The sequence below is a fragment of the Strix aluco genome, chromosome 2 (genome assembly GCF_031877795.1).
Source record: "Strix aluco isolate bStrAlu1 chromosome 2, bStrAlu1.hap1, whole genome shotgun sequence".
NCBI classification, from domain to species: Eukaryota; Metazoa; Chordata; class Aves; order Strigiformes; family Strigidae; genus Strix; species Strix aluco.
Genome location: NC_133932.1, coordinates 106,173,512 through 106,193,378, shown reverse-complemented (window position 1 = coordinate 106,193,378; position 19,867 = coordinate 106,173,512). Strand labels below are relative to the sequence as shown.

General features: G+C 39.0%; 1 protein-coding gene across 8 annotated transcripts in view; it reads left to right on the top strand.

Annotated features, from left to right (window-relative positions):
- Positions 1 to 14,268, top strand: part of ZC3H13 (zinc finger CCCH-type containing 13) — a 48,923-nt gene extending 34,655 nt beyond the window's left edge. For 7 of the 8 annotated variants that reach the window (XM_074815665.1, XM_074815664.1, XM_074815659.1 and 4 more), the window contains 8 exons: positions 1,293 to 1,836; positions 2,936 to 3,039; positions 3,453 to 4,472; positions 6,428 to 6,937; positions 8,431 to 8,586; positions 9,462 to 9,662; positions 13,008 to 13,171; positions 13,777 to 14,268. In XM_074815665.1, coding sequence (XP_074671766.1) covers positions 1,293 to 1,836; positions 2,936 to 3,039; positions 3,453 to 4,472; positions 6,428 to 6,937; positions 8,431 to 8,586; positions 9,462 to 9,662; positions 13,008 to 13,171; positions 13,777 to 13,947 — 2,870 coding nt within the window. In that variant the 3' untranslated portion in view covers positions 13,948 to 14,268. The remainder of the gene's footprint in view (positions 1 to 1,292; positions 1,837 to 2,935; positions 3,040 to 3,452; positions 4,473 to 6,427; positions 6,938 to 8,430; positions 8,587 to 9,461; positions 9,663 to 13,007; positions 13,172 to 13,776) is intronic. The other variant, XM_074815658.1, reaches the window with a different exon arrangement.
- Positions 14,269 to 19,867: the final 5,599 nt, after the last annotated feature.

The window sequence follows — 19,867 nt, the reverse complement described above, 5'->3', positions numbered from 1 at the left end:
ATAGGCATTACAGAACTCTGATCTACTACTTAGTATGCACAGTAAATCATATTATAATGTTATAGGCACCATTAAAAGAATGTGAAACCTGTTCACAGAACCAATGGCATGGATTGATGATTTACCTTTTTAAAAAAGAAGTGTTACATCCACGGCAGAAATGTCACTCAAGTTTGCTTTTAATTTTACCTGGTAACAGGGGAGCATTAAGTCGTCATTAATTCACTCAGAGATGAAAATTGATTAAACTGATGGAAATGCACATTTTATTGATTTATCCTGTTCAAACTCTGCCTGCTCGCCCCTGGTGGACATTGTCTCAATTTACAGTGAAGTGCACACTCAACCTCAGAGTAATGAACCGAAAAATACTAACCTCTGTTCATGCCATTTTTTGCTCTTTTGTATAGTGCTTTTAATAGATACTGTGGAAAAATAGTTTTATTGATTTGTTGTGGTTCAGATACTACTAACATCAGCATAGAAATTGTTATGAAGTGTTTAAAATTTATAGAAATACTCTAAAATATAATTAAAATATAATTAACAAAAATGCAGCTAAGTCTGTGGAGAGTAAATACTGTTAGATAAATCAGGTTTCACTGTCCTTCTGGATCACTCATTTTCTGCATAAGTTTAGTTTTGTCCCTGACTCTAATCTGCCATCTGAACAATAAAAACTCATTTTTTAAAACTCTTTAAGACTCTGCAGTGAATACGTATTAAAACTTCTAGCAGTTCTGCTTCCTGTATCTCATCCTCCCCTTTCCCTTTCTTATGGATTTGGTTGTGTATTTGCAGGATCTCTTCTGTGATGAGACAGGCCAGTATTTCTTATTTTGCAGTTACTTTTACCGTGTATGATAAATAGTGTGAGTTCTTGTAAAGCCCATGACGCTTAATAGGTTTAGGAAGTAAAATTTTTGTACAGAAGTCTTAATATTTCATATGTATGTCATTCAGAGCTTTTCAAGATTTTATACCAGGTTTTGAATTGTGTAATGCAATAGTAATAGCTAGGCTGTGAGACGTATAATTTTTGTAGTAACTTTTGGTTAAAATAAGGAAAGCTCACTCCCTAAATATTGGAAAAACTCTTTCAAAATTAGTACTGCTTTTTATCTTCCCCCCACCCTCCCCGAGAATTTCCAGGTTTCTGCAGGGAGTTGCTTTTCATTAATGCAAACCAATATCTGGATTGTCAAAACAAAAGCTCTCGGGTTTTTAGTAGCATAGTGGATACAGGGTATGTCCCTTTAGCACTTGGTAATCAAACCTGCTTCTCTTCACAGATCAGAGAGCAAGCTCACCAGTACGACATCAAGGACGAAGCGATGACCTTGAGCGGGATGAAAGAAGAGAAGAGCGAAGGGTAGATCGGTCTGATGATAGGAGAGATGAAAGGGCCCGGGAAAGAGAGCGAGAAAGGGAGAGAGACCGAGAGAGGGAAAGAGAAAGAGACCGAGAAAGAGAAAGGGAGAAGGAAAGAGAGTTGGAACGAGATCGTGCTCGGGAACGGGAGAGAGAGAGGGAGCGGGACAAAGACAGGGACCGTGAGCGGGACCGAGACAGGGACCATGACAGGGAAAGGGAGCGAGAGAGGGAAAGGGAGAAGGAGCGAGAGCGAGAGCGGGAGGAACGAGAAAGGGAGCGAGAGCGAGAAAGAGATCGAGAGCGGGAACGAGAAAGGGAGAGAGGTCGAGACAGGGATAAAGAAAGAGACCGCCAGAGAGACTGGGACGACAAAGAAAAAGGGAGGGAAGACCGCAGAGATAAGAGAGAAGACATCCGAGAAGAAAGAAGTTCAAGAGATGTCCATGAGGAAAGAAAATCCAAGTGAGTGGATCCAAACGTTACTTCAGTCAAAGAAAAGAAGGAAATGAAACAAAAAAGGCAGTCTTTTACTGTTGATTTCAGTAAGTTAGTAAGCAGGGGAGTATCATAAGGAAGAAGATATCCTGTTTATGCAGAGGCCCTGTCTGGAGCCATGTCTCCTCAGCATCTGTGTGGCACATACTGGTGGCCTCAAAACCAGTACTGTGCTGGTGAAAGCAATCCAGTGCATTGTTAGTGCAGAATTATGGAACTACTCAGGAGCTAACAATTAAGTCAGACAGTGTCATTTTCCCTTCTAAGTATACTTGTATGGTCTTGCCTTTAATAATGCAGTTGTGTTTGGAAACATAATAGCAGACTGTGGTACCTCTTGAAGCCTGGAAAGTCAGATAGCAGCTAACTAGGTCAGGGTTCGTGACTTTTTCTGTTAAATTTCTGTGAAACATTAAGTGCCCTTTGCACTACTAAATTTTCAATACCAGAAGGCTACCAGTGAAGGCATGAACAATGTTCTGAGTAAATGTGTGGTGCTTCCTTTAAGTGCTTAGCACCAATTTGCTTTTTCTTTTTTTTTTTTCATTTAGCGTAATAAAATTCTCATTGCTCGATCAACAATATGCAACAAAACATCATTGCCCTGAATGACTGCTTTGTTTGGAAATAATTAGTAACTTTTGTGTGAGAGAGTTGTGGATTCCTATAAATCATCTAGTACAGGCTCTCTCCCATCACGCTGCAGGGATAAGTAAGGAAGCATCTAGGTGTGGGCTTAGCTGCCAGCTGGGGTCAATTCACTGCAAAGATCATTGCCACAGGGAAAAATTGATCTTAATAATCTTTCATAACTTTTAGCTAAAAAGATAGTTGTCTTAAGTGTTTGAGTTTTAGTTCAATGTATCTTACAGTATGGTCAGAAAACTTGATCGTACTTGCAGTTTTGGAATAATGACTTAGAAAACTACAAAACTTCCTGATGGCCTTAGGTGCATTGTCTTCTGTAAGAGGTGACTTCAGGGATTGTATTGATGATAAATTCAGATAATTAATGTTTTCTTTAAAGAATCCTAAAGAAGTTTGACTGTATGTGTTTCTTCTTCAGGAAGCGTCACAGAAATGAAAGCAGTCCCAGTCCTCGTCAGTCACCCAAACGTCGCCGTGAGCACTCTCCTGATAGTGATGCTTACAACAGTGGAGATGATAAAAGTGAGTAGGAGCGGGCTTTCTCTGCAGCTGGATCCAGCTTACCCTCTGCCTATGGAAAATAACTTGCAATCTTAAATAGAGAAAACATGGGGAAAGCTTCGGGAAATGTCCTTCTCCCCTGCTTTTTATGAGCAACGCCATTTTTCTTAATCTATATGTTTGTCTTTTATCTTCATTTTGTCACTATGTGTTACATTTGCCAGGTGATGGTGACTTTCACATCTGTTTTTTAAGATGCATGTTTACCAAAATGGTAGTCTGTTGCTGCTGCAGCAGTAGAAAAACTTAAGAAATGTAGCTGAAACAATGGATTAGATGTTTTAATTGACACTTTGGGGCATGCACAAGATACCAAATGCTCGCATGTTCTCCTTCCTAAACAATACAAGTACATCCTTTTTCCCATTTTGCAGATGACAAGCACAGACTTCTGAGCCAGGTTGTGCGGCCACAGGAATCCCGGTCACTGAGCCCCTCTCATGTTACAGAAGAGCGGCAGAGTCGCTGGAAAGAAGAAGAGCGAAAATCGGACAGAAAGGAAAGTTCCCGGCGTTACGAAGAACCAGAGTTTAAAGAGAGGATTTCTTCAGCAGATAAGCAAAGAGAGCAACTGGATGCTTCAGAAGGCTCCCGGTCCAGGGTTCAGGAAAATCTTGGACACCGTCCCTCTGAAGAAAGAGATGGTTCTGATAGAATGCATGATGACAGCAAGAAGAAGTCTAAGGTACAGAAAAAGGCCACAAAGAAGAAGAAGGATGATGACAGTGGGGTGGAAAGGTATGCTAATGAGTCAACAACTGAGGAAAGCCAGGTCTTTTCGCCCAAGAAAGGTCAAAAAAAGAAAAACGTAGAGAAAAAGCGGAAGAGATCCAAGGGTGATTCTGAAGTTTCTGATGAAGAAATTGTTCCACATCATAAAAAGAAGAAAGGTCCAAGAACCCCTCCTGTAACAAAAGAAGAACTGGTTGAAGCACCACCTGAGAAAGCTGTGGCAGAAGTCCCCCAAAAAAGAGAAGATACAACGTTTAGTGACTGGTCAGATGAAGATGTTCCTGAACGCGGTGACATTGTTGTTCCAGAAAGAAGCACTGAGGATTCCCATAGAAAAAGTCACAGGACAAGGGGAGAAAAGGTGGAAGCCCCTCATGTTACTATAGAGGATGGACCACACCGTAAACCCGTGGATCAGAAGCGCAGCAGCAGCCTTGGTAGCAATCGGAGCCATGCCTCGAGCAGACTTAGATCCCCTTCCAATGAATCAGCTCATCGCAGTGGAGATGACCAGACTGGACGGAAGAGGATCCTGCACAGTAGCTCTAGAGACAGAGACAGGGACAGGGACAGAGAGAAGAAAAGCTTAGAAATCACGGGGGAACGGAAATCCAGAATTGATCAGCTGAAACGAGGGGAACCCAGTCGCAGCACATCTTCAGGTAATAAGATACATTTTGGTGTGTTTTGCTGATTAGGGATATCAATTAAACTCAGACACCAGAGTGAAAAGAGCAGGCGTATTTTACTAGAAATAACTAAATAATATAACAGAATAATACAGAAAACATACAGTAAGAAAAGATAGAATAGTGCACTTAAACAAATGGGAGAATGCAGGGTAATGCATCAAATCATTACTACCTGAGAGAGAGAATAGTGATTAAGAAAGATCCATCACCACTTGCATACGTTACCATCATCCAGACCCGCAGTCGCTGGGCAGCCCCGGTTACAGCGAGGATTTGGAGAGCCTGTCCCGGCAAGTGGGAAATCCTACGCGGTGCGTCCACCCGTAGGTGAGGCTTCCAAAGTCGCTGTGAGCGGGTCCAGCCTTATATACCTAAAAATCAGCTAGCCAGAATAGCTGGCACCTTTGCTTTAAGTGGAAATATCTGGAGTCAGTCTCACGTTAGATTTTCCCAGAGCCTGGCCAGGGCTCAGGGGAAAAACTAAGGGAGTTTTCCCAGCTTATCTAATTGATTTATGAGCAAGGTCACACACCAGGTCACAGGGCCAGACAACTGTCTTTGTGGCCCTGTTATCTTGTTTACACACACAAAGAAGGATACATGTTTTATGGTGTTTAAGCTACATTTTCTATGCATATTTCACTAATGACTACATACTGAGTTAGCAATTTCGGTTCAGGGCCTGTTTTTCAGGCTTCAATATTCCCACCTTTTACATCAGGATAGGTGTTTTGCTATAACTTAGTATAATACCTATTAGTACAATGCTTATCAGTTATAAAATGTACAGGATTCATCTGTATAAAACATACAGGTCAACTCTGGCTTGGGCCTATTATCCAAGCCTTAGCACTTCATGGTGAGACTGACCTATCAATTCTGTATAAAAGTGCAAAAGTAATAAAAATCCCAAATCATTCTTGCATGGCTGTATACTCTTTTCATTTGTAATTAGTGTGAAGGGAGAAGGAAGGTGCTCTCTGCCATTCATTGTACAACCGAGTGAATTAAGACTCCTGCAAATGTTACCGTATTTGAAAAGCTGATCCTCAGTGGGCAGGATTAACCACTTTGTTTACACCAAAACATTCAGTCAGATTCAGTTCATGCTGTCTGGGGAATGAAGTAATTTGTAGGACAAAAAAACCTCGTAGAAAGAGAAAATGCTTGTGCTAACAGAACATTGAGGTAGTTTTATCATCTAAATAATGCTCTTAAATTCATTATTAACATTCATTTTGATATGGAAATTCCAAAATGTATGCAAAATGAAAATGTTTCCTCTCTGGGAGAGAGATCCATTATCTCAGGAGATATTTTCACTGAGGTAAGTCTGTCCTGATTCCTGTTAAGCATACTTCTAATGCATATGGAAATCATCTTTGTTGTAAATCAAAATATCAACTGTTGACTTGTTTTATTTGTGTAGTTCCTGGGGAAAAAATGAAGGAAAAAAAGTAAAATGTTTTAAAATTTAAACAACATCAGTAGGAAAATATCTTCCTCCTAAAGCTCTTCAGCTCTCTGTTCTTACAGTTACGTGCCTGAAACTATTTTTCTGAATTGATCATTTGATAGCCAAGGCATTCCTAATTTTTAGAAGACATATTTTGAAAATTTTGCATTTTGAGATGATTCCTTTTTCCTTTTTTTTTTTTTCCTCCCTTGCCTAAATTTCTGAGTTAAAATGATGTACCTTCAGTTTGGCTTCTGTCATAGTAGAAAGTATCCACTAAAAATCCTTTTTGGTAGTGGATAAATACCTTATGTTTTTAAGTAAGGTTAAAAACTACAGGCAATCTGAAGGCATTATTAATTTGAAGACGATGCTTTTTTCATACCTAAATCTTTACAATGCTTTGATCTAGTAAAATAGTAAAATTTACGTGCTGTAGTCATGCATATATTTAAATTATTTTATTCAGATCGTCAAGATTCAAGAAGCCACAGTTCAAGAAGAAGTTCTCCTGAATCAGATCGTCAGGTCCATTCCAGATCCGGGTCCTTCGATAGCAGGGAAAGACTTCAGGAGCGAGATCGACATGAACATGATCGAGAACGCGAGAGAGACAGGAGGGAGGGAAGACAGAGAGACTGGGACCGAGATGTTGACAAAGACTGGCCAAGGAGCAGGGAACGAGAGAGACTCAGAGAACGAGAGAGGGAGAGGGAGAAAAGACGGGAGCTAGACAGAGAGCGAGAGAGACAATTACCTGATACTACTGAAAGAGAGAGAGACAGAACTCTTGACATCTCCTCTCAGAAAGAATCAACAAAACACAGTGAAACAAAGCTGGACAGAGATCACGAAAAGGAATTTGATGGTGTTTGTCGGGATTCAGCGGCTTCAGAGAAGGAAAGAACAGACAAAGATTTAGGACCTTTACAAGGTTTTGAAGATGGAAATGAGGCCGAAAAGGTAGAGAGTTTAGAAGGTGAGATATTCTGGGAAAGAACCTAGAGTGACAAATATTTTATTCTTTCCTTTTTAGCATAGTGCTGAACTGAGCTATATTAGAATAATTTTCTACTCAAAGACTTATTGTCTCCAGCTTCTCTACTGTGGAAGCAGACACAATAAGAGGAAATCTGATGACCATCTTCCTTAGTGTTAATTGTGTTAGTGTTATTTGTTAATTTCTAAAGAACTCTTGAGGCAAAGAAACATAAATGATTTGAGGCATAATTTCACCAAGGTGTAACATTTCTGAATTGGCAGTTTGCTGAAGAGTAACACCAACTTTTGATTGCCTTGTTATATCATTATAAGATCTATTTCTTATTTTGGAAGTGACAGGTAATGAGTGAAAAAAGATGAGTATTGACTTGGAACTGTTCTTTGGGTTTTTTCTTCTGCAGAGCCCAATTATCATAGAAATTATTATCTGATTAGTAGGTGAAACATACATATGGCTTGACATAAGAGTCCAAAAATGGCTTTCCTGAGGTAATCTTATTAAATGCAGCGTTAATTTGCTGGCCTTAATGGTACTGGGGAAAACGTGCTTAGGATTAATAAATGAAGTAAGTAGGGGGCAAACACTGACAGACTTAAGAGTTTGTCACATGGATTAGACTGCTTGAGCTTTGCATAGATAGAGAGTTTGTGAAGTACTTTTAGCTTATATCAACAATGTAAAAGAAGCAAGAGTGTAAATCCAGAGTAACTGGTGTACATTACGGTTATGTTCAGTAAATTGGGGTTTTTTGGTGATTGCAGGAGTTTTCTTCTCTAAAATCTTCTGAGAGGAAAAAAGGCATTGTAGGATTTGGAATTTTTGGGTCTTTGGGATGGTAGGGCCTGAAGTCCAGTCTTCAGAAGCAGAGAAACAAGTGAATGAAGCTTTTGTAGTTTTACACAAGATAACAGGACGTTGTCTCGTCGTATTTGCATTCTTAATAAGAATTATCTATAGTGTTTGTTGTTAATTTGGGCAGTTAAATCAAATGTTGTCTGGAGAAGATGATGAGGAATATTTATTGCTTATATCTCCTACCTCATTACTCACAAAGTGGTCATTAGGGTTGACTGGTACAATTGAGAGAATTCCATTTAAGGAGATTATCTGTGGAGTGGAAGCACTTGTCAAAAATAGTGTTTGGAGTGAGTATGGGAAAGTCTGCTCTGTCTTGCTGCCATGGACAAAATCCAGTGATTTTTAAGCAGAATGTGGCTTTCTATGTGCAATTTGACTAATACTGTGCTAAAAAACCCCGACAGATATGTAAAATTCAAACTGCCACATTGTATATGAGAGAAATAACTTCTTTGTTTCCATGAGTTAATACCTGTTTCATGTTGAGTATATATGTCCCCAAAAACTAACAGTTTAGTTTGCTGAACCTCTTTGTTTTCAGGCTGCTTAAAGCATGTTTAGAAAACAATAATGATTGCTTTAAAGCTACAGTATGTTATCTGTCTCTGTAGGAGGAGAAGATGAAGCAAAGATTGATGATGTACAGTCACTGGGGTCTGGTGCTGGAGAATATGAACCAATCAGTGATGATGAACTGGATGAAATTCTGGCAGGTGATGCTGAAAAGCGGGAGGATCAACAGGAGGATGAGAAGATGCCTGGTAAAAGTATAGCAAAACCCCTTTATGATTATTTGAATATCAAGATTAGATCAGTTTGCATGTAATGCTGTTGTTGACAGTATTTCTGAATTAAGAATGCAGTTTGTATGCTCTTCAGTATTCTCATGTGTTCTGTAATAGGTAAGCCTGAGAAGTATAGAGGTAAGTAAAGAGTACTGGGAGATGTATTGTGAAGTAATACTTATCTTTTATATAGCTAGAAAGGTAAGCTTTTTGTTTTTATAAACATGTTTTCATTTATCCCATTTGGTTTTGATCATTATTTGGAACTGATATTTTTATGAACAGATTTTATCTGTGCTTGGAATGCTTCCCAAAAGCACTGGGAAGCATAGACTCTTCTACTTATCGTAAGTTCAGTTGTGTCAGCTGGGCTATATGATCAGTGTTCATATTTTCTGTGATGAACATAGTAGACAAACGCAATTGTATGGTTTTTCAATAAATAGTATATATCTCCTTTGAAAAAAAATGCAGCATCCAGAGTTGAAATACTGGCTTTTTAAGCATTTAATCTGGATCTGTCATAGCATGTTTAGTTGTACTGTGACTTTTGTGAATGCGTAAGTATGTGTTCAAATGGGCTGGCTAAGCAGGGTACTAGCAGCCTTTCACTATTAGGGGTGGGATTTTTTTAATCCAAGAATCTTAATATTTGTATGCTTGTTTTTCCACCAATCAAAGTGAGTTTTGACATTGTTACCTGAAGTGTCCAAGGATCAGGCTTTGAGAACTGCAGGACAATGTTCATCTAATATATGTTGCTTTCAGGAGACGGGGATGTACACAGCTTGTGAAATTAATCAACTGTGGTAAGGGATGATGATGTGATAACTCATTCTCTGTCAATGTTTTTGCAGATCCTGTCGATGTTATAGATGTAGATTGGTCCAGTCTTATGCCAAAGCAGCCAAAAGAACCACGTGAGCCTGGGGCTGCGCTCTTAAAATTCACACCAGGTGCCGTTATGTTGAGAGTTGGCATTTCCAAGCGATTGGCAGGACCAGAACTCTTCACCAAAATTAAAGAGACTTGCCAGAGGGTGTTAGAAAAACCTAAAGGTAATTGTTTGTGCAGGGATTAAACTGTCTTGTACTTAGTGAAAGTCCTTATGAAATGTGCATTAGTTCATTATTTTAGGTTTGAAGACAGTAGAAAGTGTATAATGATTATTGTGTGAAAATTACAGGAATGTAATACAGCTGCATGTCAATCAAATCAGGCTTTTAATTCTAGCAGTGGTGAGGAGGTCTTGAATAACAGCCTAAACAAATTTTTTCATCCTAGTGGAATATTCTTTTTGTGGGACCATTCATGCTTTCCTAGCCTAAAGTGTGTCAGCAGTTTTTTGGAGAGCTAAATATCTTCTGCAGTGAATCAGCAGTAATATTGCAAGAAAGAAGTAAGATTCCTTACTTTCTCTGAAGGTCCTGTGCATATTCTCTGATTTTCCTTCTGAGGATTTTCTTCAGAATGCATAGATAGTTTTTGGGTCAGAATGAAGGAGCTAAGTGAAATTTGTATATTATGTCTCTGCTAGAAGTGGAAAATTAAATAATACACAGGTCTGACATTTGGACAAAGTGTGTGGGATAACACATGCATGATAGATGGGATGGGCATGAGCTGTACCAGTGCTGTTTGCTACAATTCTGTAGCATAAGCAGGGCTTTTGCATGAGAGAGAATACTGATATTACTCTTTGGCATCCCAGGAACCTTTTGAACTGCTTGCAACAACTTGCATGATAGAATTGGTTTTTTTAGGACTATGAAACATCTGCTTTTTCTGTAAGATCTCTATGCAAATTATTGCAGATCTAAATGTGAGAAGATTATGATTTATAAATAATAGTATCTGCAGAGCTCCTGATTTTAGGGAATAGCAGGTTTTTCTGATTTTTCTTTTTTCCTTTTACTCTATAAATTCTAGTTCTTAATTTGAGACGATACTTTTTAATTCTTTGCAACATTATTCTTTATGTAGTTGTCTTAACCTCGCAGTCTCAAACAAGTGGAGAGAAAAAAAAACCAAAAAATGTGCTTTTCCCAGCCCTGTTAATCTCCATGAATGTCACTGCTTGCTTGAGCCATTTAAATTATGTAACTGTTAATCATGCGCTGTTGCCACTGCTTATGTGCTTATACTTTTTTTTAAAGTCAAATTAAATGCAAACCTTTTTAATGCATCATAGATAGTATAATTTGAGGTGTGTAGTTGGTACTAGTAAGTACTGTAAATGTCCCACTGCGATATTTGCAGTTCTTTCTATGCAGTATTAGTATTCTAGTTTAAAAAAAAATCTCAATTCTTATGCTTAAGAATTCACAAAACCAATGTAATTGATTCAATATTGAATCTTCCTGAGTTTGCAAACCATCTGACATAGTAAAGTTATGAGCCATGTCTCTCTCCTTGTAAGCTTTAAGTTTGCTGTATACTTCAGTGCTTCTTACCAGGGATTACTTGCAACAGGAACTGCAGTCCACCTGGCTATTTAAAATGATACTTGAAATAACCTCAGCAGTCCTTGCATGCTTCTCTAGAAACAAACAGCAAGTCTATAGTGATAATAGGAGGCTCTCCAGCACTGCCTCTGGGCTGTCTTAACTGTACTCAGATTCAGCAGAACTTTGCTCTGGAGAGGAAGGGGGATTGAAGTGCCTCTGTTGATTTCCCTTTGGTGTGTGCAGTCTCACAGGCTTCAAAGTTGCTGCATGTGGTACTGCCAGTAGCCTTTCAAATGCATGCATTGCCTCTGTAATCTGCTAGCTGAAGGTTCCTTGTATTGTGATTACACAGCCACAATACCTATATTCTAAACAAAGGCACAAATATGGTGCTCTGAAAAGTGAATGAATTTGAGCTAGATATTCGGTGTGCATTACAGTGAAAATGTAGTGTTTTCACTTTGGACTACTTCATGCTGGTGTAATTTGTTTCCCTCTTTTATTCCTGAGTTTGGTGTTACCTTCTTTGTTCTTGTTGTGAATGAAAAGTTTCTGGTAATACACTGAAATGCAGGAAGAAAGGGAAGTGATAGGTTGTTTCAGGGATTATTTTTTTTTTTTAATTATTTTTCTTTGGAAACAGAAATCTATAGTATGTGATGGAATTGAGATTTGTAGCTGATTTACCCTCTATCTATTATATGCAGCTGTTTCCTCTAAGGATATGGACATGCTTACTTGCCAGATATGCTCAGTGTCTGGCACCTCAGCAGACCCTGCAAGCTGTCAGTGTTACCTCTGAAGTGGCCTTTCTATGTCTTGTCACATATTTGTGTTGGTGATTGTGCACTGAGGTTGTTTTGGTGACTTCGCTGCAGTTTTCTTTAACCTGCCCTTGATTTCATGTAATTTTTTTGTTTCTTTTCACCTTGATTAAAAACTAGTCTTACTCAGCTTCATCCAAATTCTCTGAGTGGTTTAAAAATGCATCTTTGTTCTCTTCTGCGTGCATGCTGCCAAACTGCTGTAGCAGCCTTTGCTTTTAGCTGCTACATTTTCCCCAGGTTTGCCTCTGTCTCTAGTGAGGTGTCAGATGCTCTGCTAAACACCCAATGTTTAACTATATAGGAGTGGCTGAATTGGACTCAGCTACATAGCTTACCATTTGTATTTTTTTTTTTATTATTTCATAATCTTCCTATTTATTGTAAAAGGGTTATGAATCAATGAGCTGCAGTCCAGCCATGTGCACTCTTTTTGTCTTTGTCTGCATTTCATAGAAGCAGACTTGTCACAGAACAAGATTCGCCTCAGCATCCATCTTCCGTTAAAGTGGTTAAAGTGTTCTAGCTGCACACTGTTTCTTCTGATAAAAGTGTTAAAAGACTAGTCCTGCCACTTAGAGTACTATGAACAAACGCTTTAGATGAGCCAGCAGGAGGGGTGTATAGTTCATTAGCATCTGTTGACTTGTTCTTCAGGTTCACCCACCATGGGTGAAAGAATTATTAGTTGTATTTGCCTGCATAGCCATACAAACCCTGTGTTGACACTGGTACAGTTCTCTGATGTCTTGCAGAGAAGTGAAACTTAGACCACTTTCTGATTAACGCTAGTCATAAACACCTTTTGTCACACATGTCTGACGATAAATGATAACCCCTCTTCTGTCCCAGAGCTGTCACTTGATTTTTAGGCCTCTCGGTGATTGCTGTCTCACCATTGCTTTCTAGTGCTGAAGCTACATACAAGGGTACTCATCCTTTCCTTTAAATGGTGAAGGATTTATTTGATTTTTTGTTTTATAGACTGCAATATCCTTTTTTTCCAAACCTTGATATTGTTTAGAAGGCAGAAATACAAATAGTAAAACTTTAAGGAATTTGATGTTACTGTATATTGCTGTTCAAAAATACCATGTATATGTTGATCTCTGCAAATATCAATTCTTTCTAGATGCAGAAAACCTTTTTGAACATGAACTGGGGGCCTTGAACATGGCTGCACTTCTACGAAAAGAAGAGAGAGCAGGTCTTCTCAGTAATCTGGGTCCTTGCTGTAAAGCTCTGTGCTTTCGAAGGGATTCTGCAATTCGTAAGCAGCTAATGAAGAATGAAAAGGTAAGTGGTTTGTTTACAGTGCTTGGTCAAAATGTAGAAACACAGATACCACTATTCAAAGCATTTCCCTAGAGAGATGATTTTTGTATTTGTTGTTTTGAAGTAGACCTAGTCCTTTAAATAACAGAGAACAGACATTTATTTAAAGAGGTTGTAGGGTGTTTATTTTTTACTTAGGATGAGAGATTACGATTGAGACTAGAGGTAAACGCTGTTTCTCATTTTGGGGTTTAAATTCTGGAGATACATTTTCTGTATTTAGAGAGTACATAATAAAAATAATTGCTTAAAATACAGTTTCAGAGACAATTGTTGAATAGTTTTCCTGCTTGAGATGCCATATACTTTTACAAGAATGATAAGATTCCGTTCTTCCAAGTTAAAATTGAAAGAAAAAATACTTCAGCCATTTTTTGCACTACAGTAGGTTTTATGATCTTGCATGCTAACAGAAAAATCATTAATTCTCAAAGTCTTTTCTAGTGAGTATGTATGATTAAACCTCTAATTATTGAGAGTACTTGAGGTTAATTTCTCAGCTTGGGTGTTAGAAGCCACTGTTTTCTGTTCTTTCTTTTTTTATTTTTCATTTTTAATTTCAACAGGGTGCAACAAAACAAACTTATACAAATTCTGCAGCAATGGACAGTGACTTGTTACGGTTGAGTCTACGGTTATTCAAACGAAAGACTGTGTGCCAAGTTCCTGGGCAGGAAAAGACAGAAGATAGTAAAATTCCACAACCAGTTATCCATCAAGAAGTGTGTGTGTCTTGAGCAAATGACCGTGGTGGCACTTCCTAGCTGATTTCCCACTACCAGTGTTGGTATTGATGTTTAGAACTGGTTGGTTGGAAAGCAGCTGTAGAAGATGGAAGAAATACTCCGTTTGTACACAGATAAGAGTTACTGGGTTTGGATGTGAATAAAAGGGGTAAAAAATAAAGACTTCTGTGTGAAGTTCTCTGCAAGTTTTATAATACTGAATCTTACACTGTAACATAAACCTGTTTTATGGTGCATCAAGTGTAATAATGTGAAGATGTCTGGTTTTAGCAGTTTATAACACCACCTGATATTAAAGTGAAGAAAACTGTCTGCGTATCTTTTTCCTCATTATGAATGGGTTTTTCTACCACCACTCTGGTGCCTCAGTATGTGTCTAGAATTTCTTAAATAGCTTTCTTCCTGGGAGTCTGTCTACCTCCACTTTCCAATTCCCCTTCTTTATCACAGCAACCTCTGTTGTGGATCTGGATTTGGACAAAACTCTAGCCTTTTTCCATCTTTAACGTAGGTTTCCTCTGATAATTTGTGGACACAAAAATCTAGTCTCGTCACTTAAGGCTCCCCTTCTTGTTGATGAAAAGAAGTAAAATCTTCCAGAAAGTGATTTATGGCCAGTTTTAGATGCCTATATTTATGAAACTAACAGCATTTTGGAAATGCCTGCTGCTTACGAAGGAGGACTAGTGCATATATTTTGCATTCTGTTAAGTATCAGGGCAGATCAATCCCATGCAGCGACCTGAGGGTTTCCCACTTGAGGTTCAGGAGTTTTCAGGTGTTAGCAGTAAAGGCAGTGAGCAGTGATGTTCTGCTGGGTGTTAGAGCTTTCAAGGGCCTGTTTAGAGACTTGTCAAGCCTGGGCTTAATTTTGTAAGAGTTGTTTTCAGTTTGAGAAGATAATATCTTGTGTGGGATCTTTGGATTATACCAGTCAGGTATGTTTGGGTAGTCTGTGGAGGCCTCCATGTAAAACTGAGACTTCTAAAGCTTCAGATTGAGTCTCTATATACACCTCTCTACTTTTCCTACATTTAAACCTGAACTGTTGCTTTGAATTCTGTTCATAAAGGGTGGGAAAGAAATCTAGTTTAACCTTGATACTGGCTTGCTGCAAAGCAACTTTTCATTGTTCTCATTCAGGTTGGAAATGAATTATGAACCACTAAATTTTTTGACAGTTGGTTTAGTTTCTTAAGCTTTTTCTCTGCTTGGAACCAGCACACTGAGGTGGGATGTTGGCTGTGCAGTTTAACAGCAGGGCTGTCTCACATCTCTTGTGATTACTGACAGTTGTATTGGCTTCAGGCAAAGGCCTAAATATGAATAGCAATTCAGTTCAAATACAAAGCTTTCTTGCTATAATGCTTTCCTAAAATGCTTAGTGCATAAGCATTCAGTAAAATGTTCTTATGCTACGTTTAAAGAGTTGTTAAAGAAAATGTGAGGGGATTTTATTTATATTTTTGTAAGTGCCCACACACTAGTGTATATGTACTTGATTCAAATATAAATGACATGAGAAATTTCTACCATTTGTTTTGATTCTTATTAAACTGTGCTCCAGGCAAAACTTTATCTTCCTAAGTTTTTCACTTGTTGAACATTTTTAAGGGACTTGGTGACTATTATTTTTAATGTCATTGGTGATTTTATATATGCTTATAAAAAAAAATAGTGTCTTTTAAATACACTAGTACTTTAACCTGAGCAAGAGTTAACAAACCTGTTCTATTCAGCATTTAAATGCATTCTCACCTATTTTATAGCTACAATAATGCTGCCTTTAAGCTGAAAGTATTAGATCATTGCTTCCAATTATGTTAAAGCCTATTTTAATCTCCATCTCTAAAAGACATAAAAATGTTTGATAGCTGGAAACAGCCTTGTCTGAGACTGCAGTACACAAAATAGATTCACTGCATGGCATTTAATTACACTGTGCTTACTTTAAACATTCTTCCTGTAAAACAGTCAAGGTGTGCATATGCACTTAGTTTGCAGAAGAATATTTCACATCCTAGAAAATGCAAAGTAAAGTAGGCTTGATGGGCTACTATGAGGATCTCGTGAAGTGATAGTGTCCCATTGAAGGTCAAAGCCAGTGCTGACCTGTACCATCATTTGTTGGAATTATTAAAAAAAGGTGCTGAAATTGCCTCTTACGCACGTTTGTTTTGATTCGATTTGCAGCACTTAAGAGTGCAGAAGTACGTTACGGTACTGGCAGAAAACATACCTGTTCCTGTGGGAAGCACTAAGATCTTTTGTCAAGCATTCCCCTCACCTGGCAGGAGTTAGTGTACAGGTAGAGCCCTGCAAGTTTGTGTACAGGTATTTTAGTCTCCATCATTTTAACAGAAGATAGTGTTTAGTTTGCAGAGAATGTAAGTTACAAAACTGTCATCAGGTAATTTTACAATAACTTTAAGAAAGGGAGATTTGCCCACATCCCAATTCCAGAAGAAGACATGAAACTTGTCTGAATCAGAGAACTTGCTTTAGGACCTTCCATCCCCTTCCCTTTGTTGGTCATCACTCTTCTGACAGGGTCTGCCTGCCCTTTTAGCCTCTTCCATCTCTTCCTTTCTCCCCATTTCTGTCCTAGCTTGATTTTGTGTGGAGAAAGAGTTTTCATTGTGCAAGGCTTCAGCAGGGTATGCAGGAGCCTGTAATATTTCAGACAGTGGTGCATGGACAGGGCTGAACATGTGCCTCAGATGCCCTAGTGTGCTCCAGCTCCAAGTCTGAAAATGTGGAGAAGCATCTATCCCTACTCTGTTTTCTCCTTTTGAGCTGTGACAGCAACTCTAAAGCCATCCCTGTACCAAAGTAGAGATGTCATCCCTTTCTGCTGCTAAGCCCATGCTGTGCCTAGTTGGATGATAAATTAGTTTTAAGCATCCCCGAGGTGCAGTCTGGAACGTGGAGTTGCAGAAGAACAAGCTGCCACGTGTGCTGGTAAGATGAGGAAGGCGAAACACTATGCCCAGCTCTTGCAGCCATAACAGATTCACAGGCAGAGCAGATTTTTAGAGCCTCGAGACACAAATGGGACTATGACCTTAGCTTGAGATATTGTCATGTTCATTATCTCAAATAGTACTTTCAGGCTATTACCGCTTCAGCTAGTGGAGTGAGATACAGATTTTGACAGTGGGCCATCTGCACAGTGTACTCGAAAGACAGAGTTTAGACAATTTTGCTAAATTAAGGCTTTTGTTTGAATTGCCTTGTCACGGTTGTGTTCTCCCTTTTCTGCCATAGGGATGCCCTTCAGCAGGGAGCAGGCTGACTGGATCTGCTCTGCCTGTATGAGGCAGGGCATGGCATGTGTGTTCAATTCAAACAGTTGCTACCAGCTTAAGAAGTTCAAGAACCTTTGTTTTGCAGTAACAGCCAAAGTCTGGTTTTCAAACGGTCTTCATACAAAACGGCTGTTTCTACTGTACAGGTCTTTGCCTTAATGCTAAGGGGAAGCCCAGGGAGGTGGTACCAAATGCTTGTTGGTACACAGGGTGTTTAATAAGTAAGGTTTTGTGGGCAGTGTGGGCATCCAAGGTTTTTTGAATGCAGTTTCAGGACACAGCTTGAGAATGGCAAATGTACTCTTAATAATAAAAAACTACAAACGAAGCCCCTGGGTTTAACTCAGAAGTAAAGCAATGTGACTGAGCATCAAGATGCAAGGGGTTTCTTAAATGAAACTGACCTCCTAAGAATCTGGAAACCTGTCCCATCAAAATCAATAAAGGAGTCCAAACATGCGGGAGAGGCAAATGCTAAAATAGCATTCATAAACCAAATAGCTAAAGTTTTTTTGGAAGAAGACTGTTTTTATAATGAACAGCCAGTATCATTGCCTCTGCCCTATCAGTAGGGACCAATAGATGAAAGAGGGAAGATAAGTGTATTCTGGGGAAGTTTAACTTCTTGCTATCAGCTTTCACTGCCAGGGATGCTCCTACCACAAGCTTGCTTTTTTTCCTTAGTAATGAAGTTGGGGTATTATCTTTAAAGACTGAAGTGTCCAAAGATGCTCTAGAACAAACTGCTGTGGCACAAAGCAATGTGCTGCCTTATTTTAAGTGTATGTTCATGTGTGAAGGGGTTGTGTTGGTTGCAAGCATGCAGTTCCTAAACAAGGGATAATTGAAGTAACAGGTATTGGATGGGGATTTTAAGAAAGCTTGCAGCCTAGGAGGAAATGGAAAAAGCTCTTTCTCATCTACTTCATGATCAAATTTGTTGTCTGAACATATTATGTGTATGAGGGATGCTTGGGGCATGTATTGAAAGTACATGAGGAAGGGAATAGTAGAAATGGGACAGAATTGAGGGACAGAATTGAGTAGCATAGGTTGGAGTTGTGAGCCTGGGAGTGTGACTCCACACTTCTACAAGCTGGGAGCCTGCCCATCAGAATGATGGAGAGAGAAGGATCTAGGTGTGCTGAGCACAGGATGCACTCGGTAAAAGAGCTCTGGAAACAGGCAGTGTAGCCCTAACATGGCTCCAGATGCGTGTTTACAGCAGGGACAGGAGTGCTTTTACTGCTGTCTGTAGTCCCACCTGGTCTGCCCTGCTCTGCTCCCCTGTGCTTGCAGAAGTTGGATTCAACCTACAGACACAGGGAGCCCTGAAAGTGAGGAGAAGCATGGAGTATGACTACTGTCTCCTGAAAAACTGCAAAAGTGAGAAATGGGAAGGAAAAAATGAAGGTCAGCAAAAGAACAGGTGAGCCTAAGCTGCCCATATGTACCTTTAAGATGAATACTTAAGAAGACCCCTAAGGACCTGAATAGGTGCACACAAGATTTACCTTTTCTCCAAGTTGCAAAGGTGCTTTGTGTCAGCATGAAACCTGCAGTTGCCTCTATCTTAAACATCATTCCTGTGTCTGTGTCTTGCATGCTCACTGAAAATGTGTTAGCAAGAGGTTTCACAGGACTTTTGAAATGTCTCACACAAGGTTACTATAAAAAACTAAGCTGTAGCAAGTGAAGGATAAAGAAATGACATGAATTAAAAATTACTGGGAAACAGAAGGTAAAACAGAGGATTAAATGATCACATCTCATCACAAACAGCTCACAGTGGGTGACCTCCCTGTACATTTGTGATTTGGAAAGGAGTTGACTGAGAAAGAAGATCAGAAAATTTGCAAATCACAGTTAAAACTGGAGAAAAACCCATGGAGATGCATTTTCTGCCATGTGGCCCATTCATTTATCTCATTTCACGTCCTTCTGCAAGTCAGCATGAAGATGGACAAATTGACACATCACTGAAAAGGAAAATTTAATCAACTTCTATACCTTACAGTGCCATAAGTTAACAGTATCAGTGCCAGAAGTTCATGGAAAACTTCAATCTGATGTAAAGAGATGTGTGTAAAGCCAAAAATAGAGAATATACAGAAAAGATGATGTATGCAAAGGCAGCAACTGTGCTATGAGTAGTTCCCTAATGCAAGAAAGCTTATTGCAAAACAGGTGAGAACTCAGGGAAGGCACAGAAGATCTCATATCAAACTTGTTAAAATTCTTGGGACCGTGTCCTTAGAAAGGAAAGGTGTAATAGCAGTTATGATTAAAACATATGAAACAGTGGTCCAGAAAAAGGAAGATGGAAGTTACTTTTTTCTTGTTCCTTATGACAATGCTGAGTGGTGATTCAGTAAAATTAAGAGTGGCAGAATTGAATAATAAAACAGAAATTCTTGTATTCCTCACAGTGTATAATTAGGCTTGGAGTTTGAGCTGTAGGATGTTGCAGAAGCTAAAACTTAGCATAATTTCCAAAAAGATTGAGCATGCTGCAAGTATATACAGTTGCTCCTGAGAGGTAAACTGAGACTACATCTATAACAGCTTATATTATATGAATTTATACACAATGGGGAAGGCTC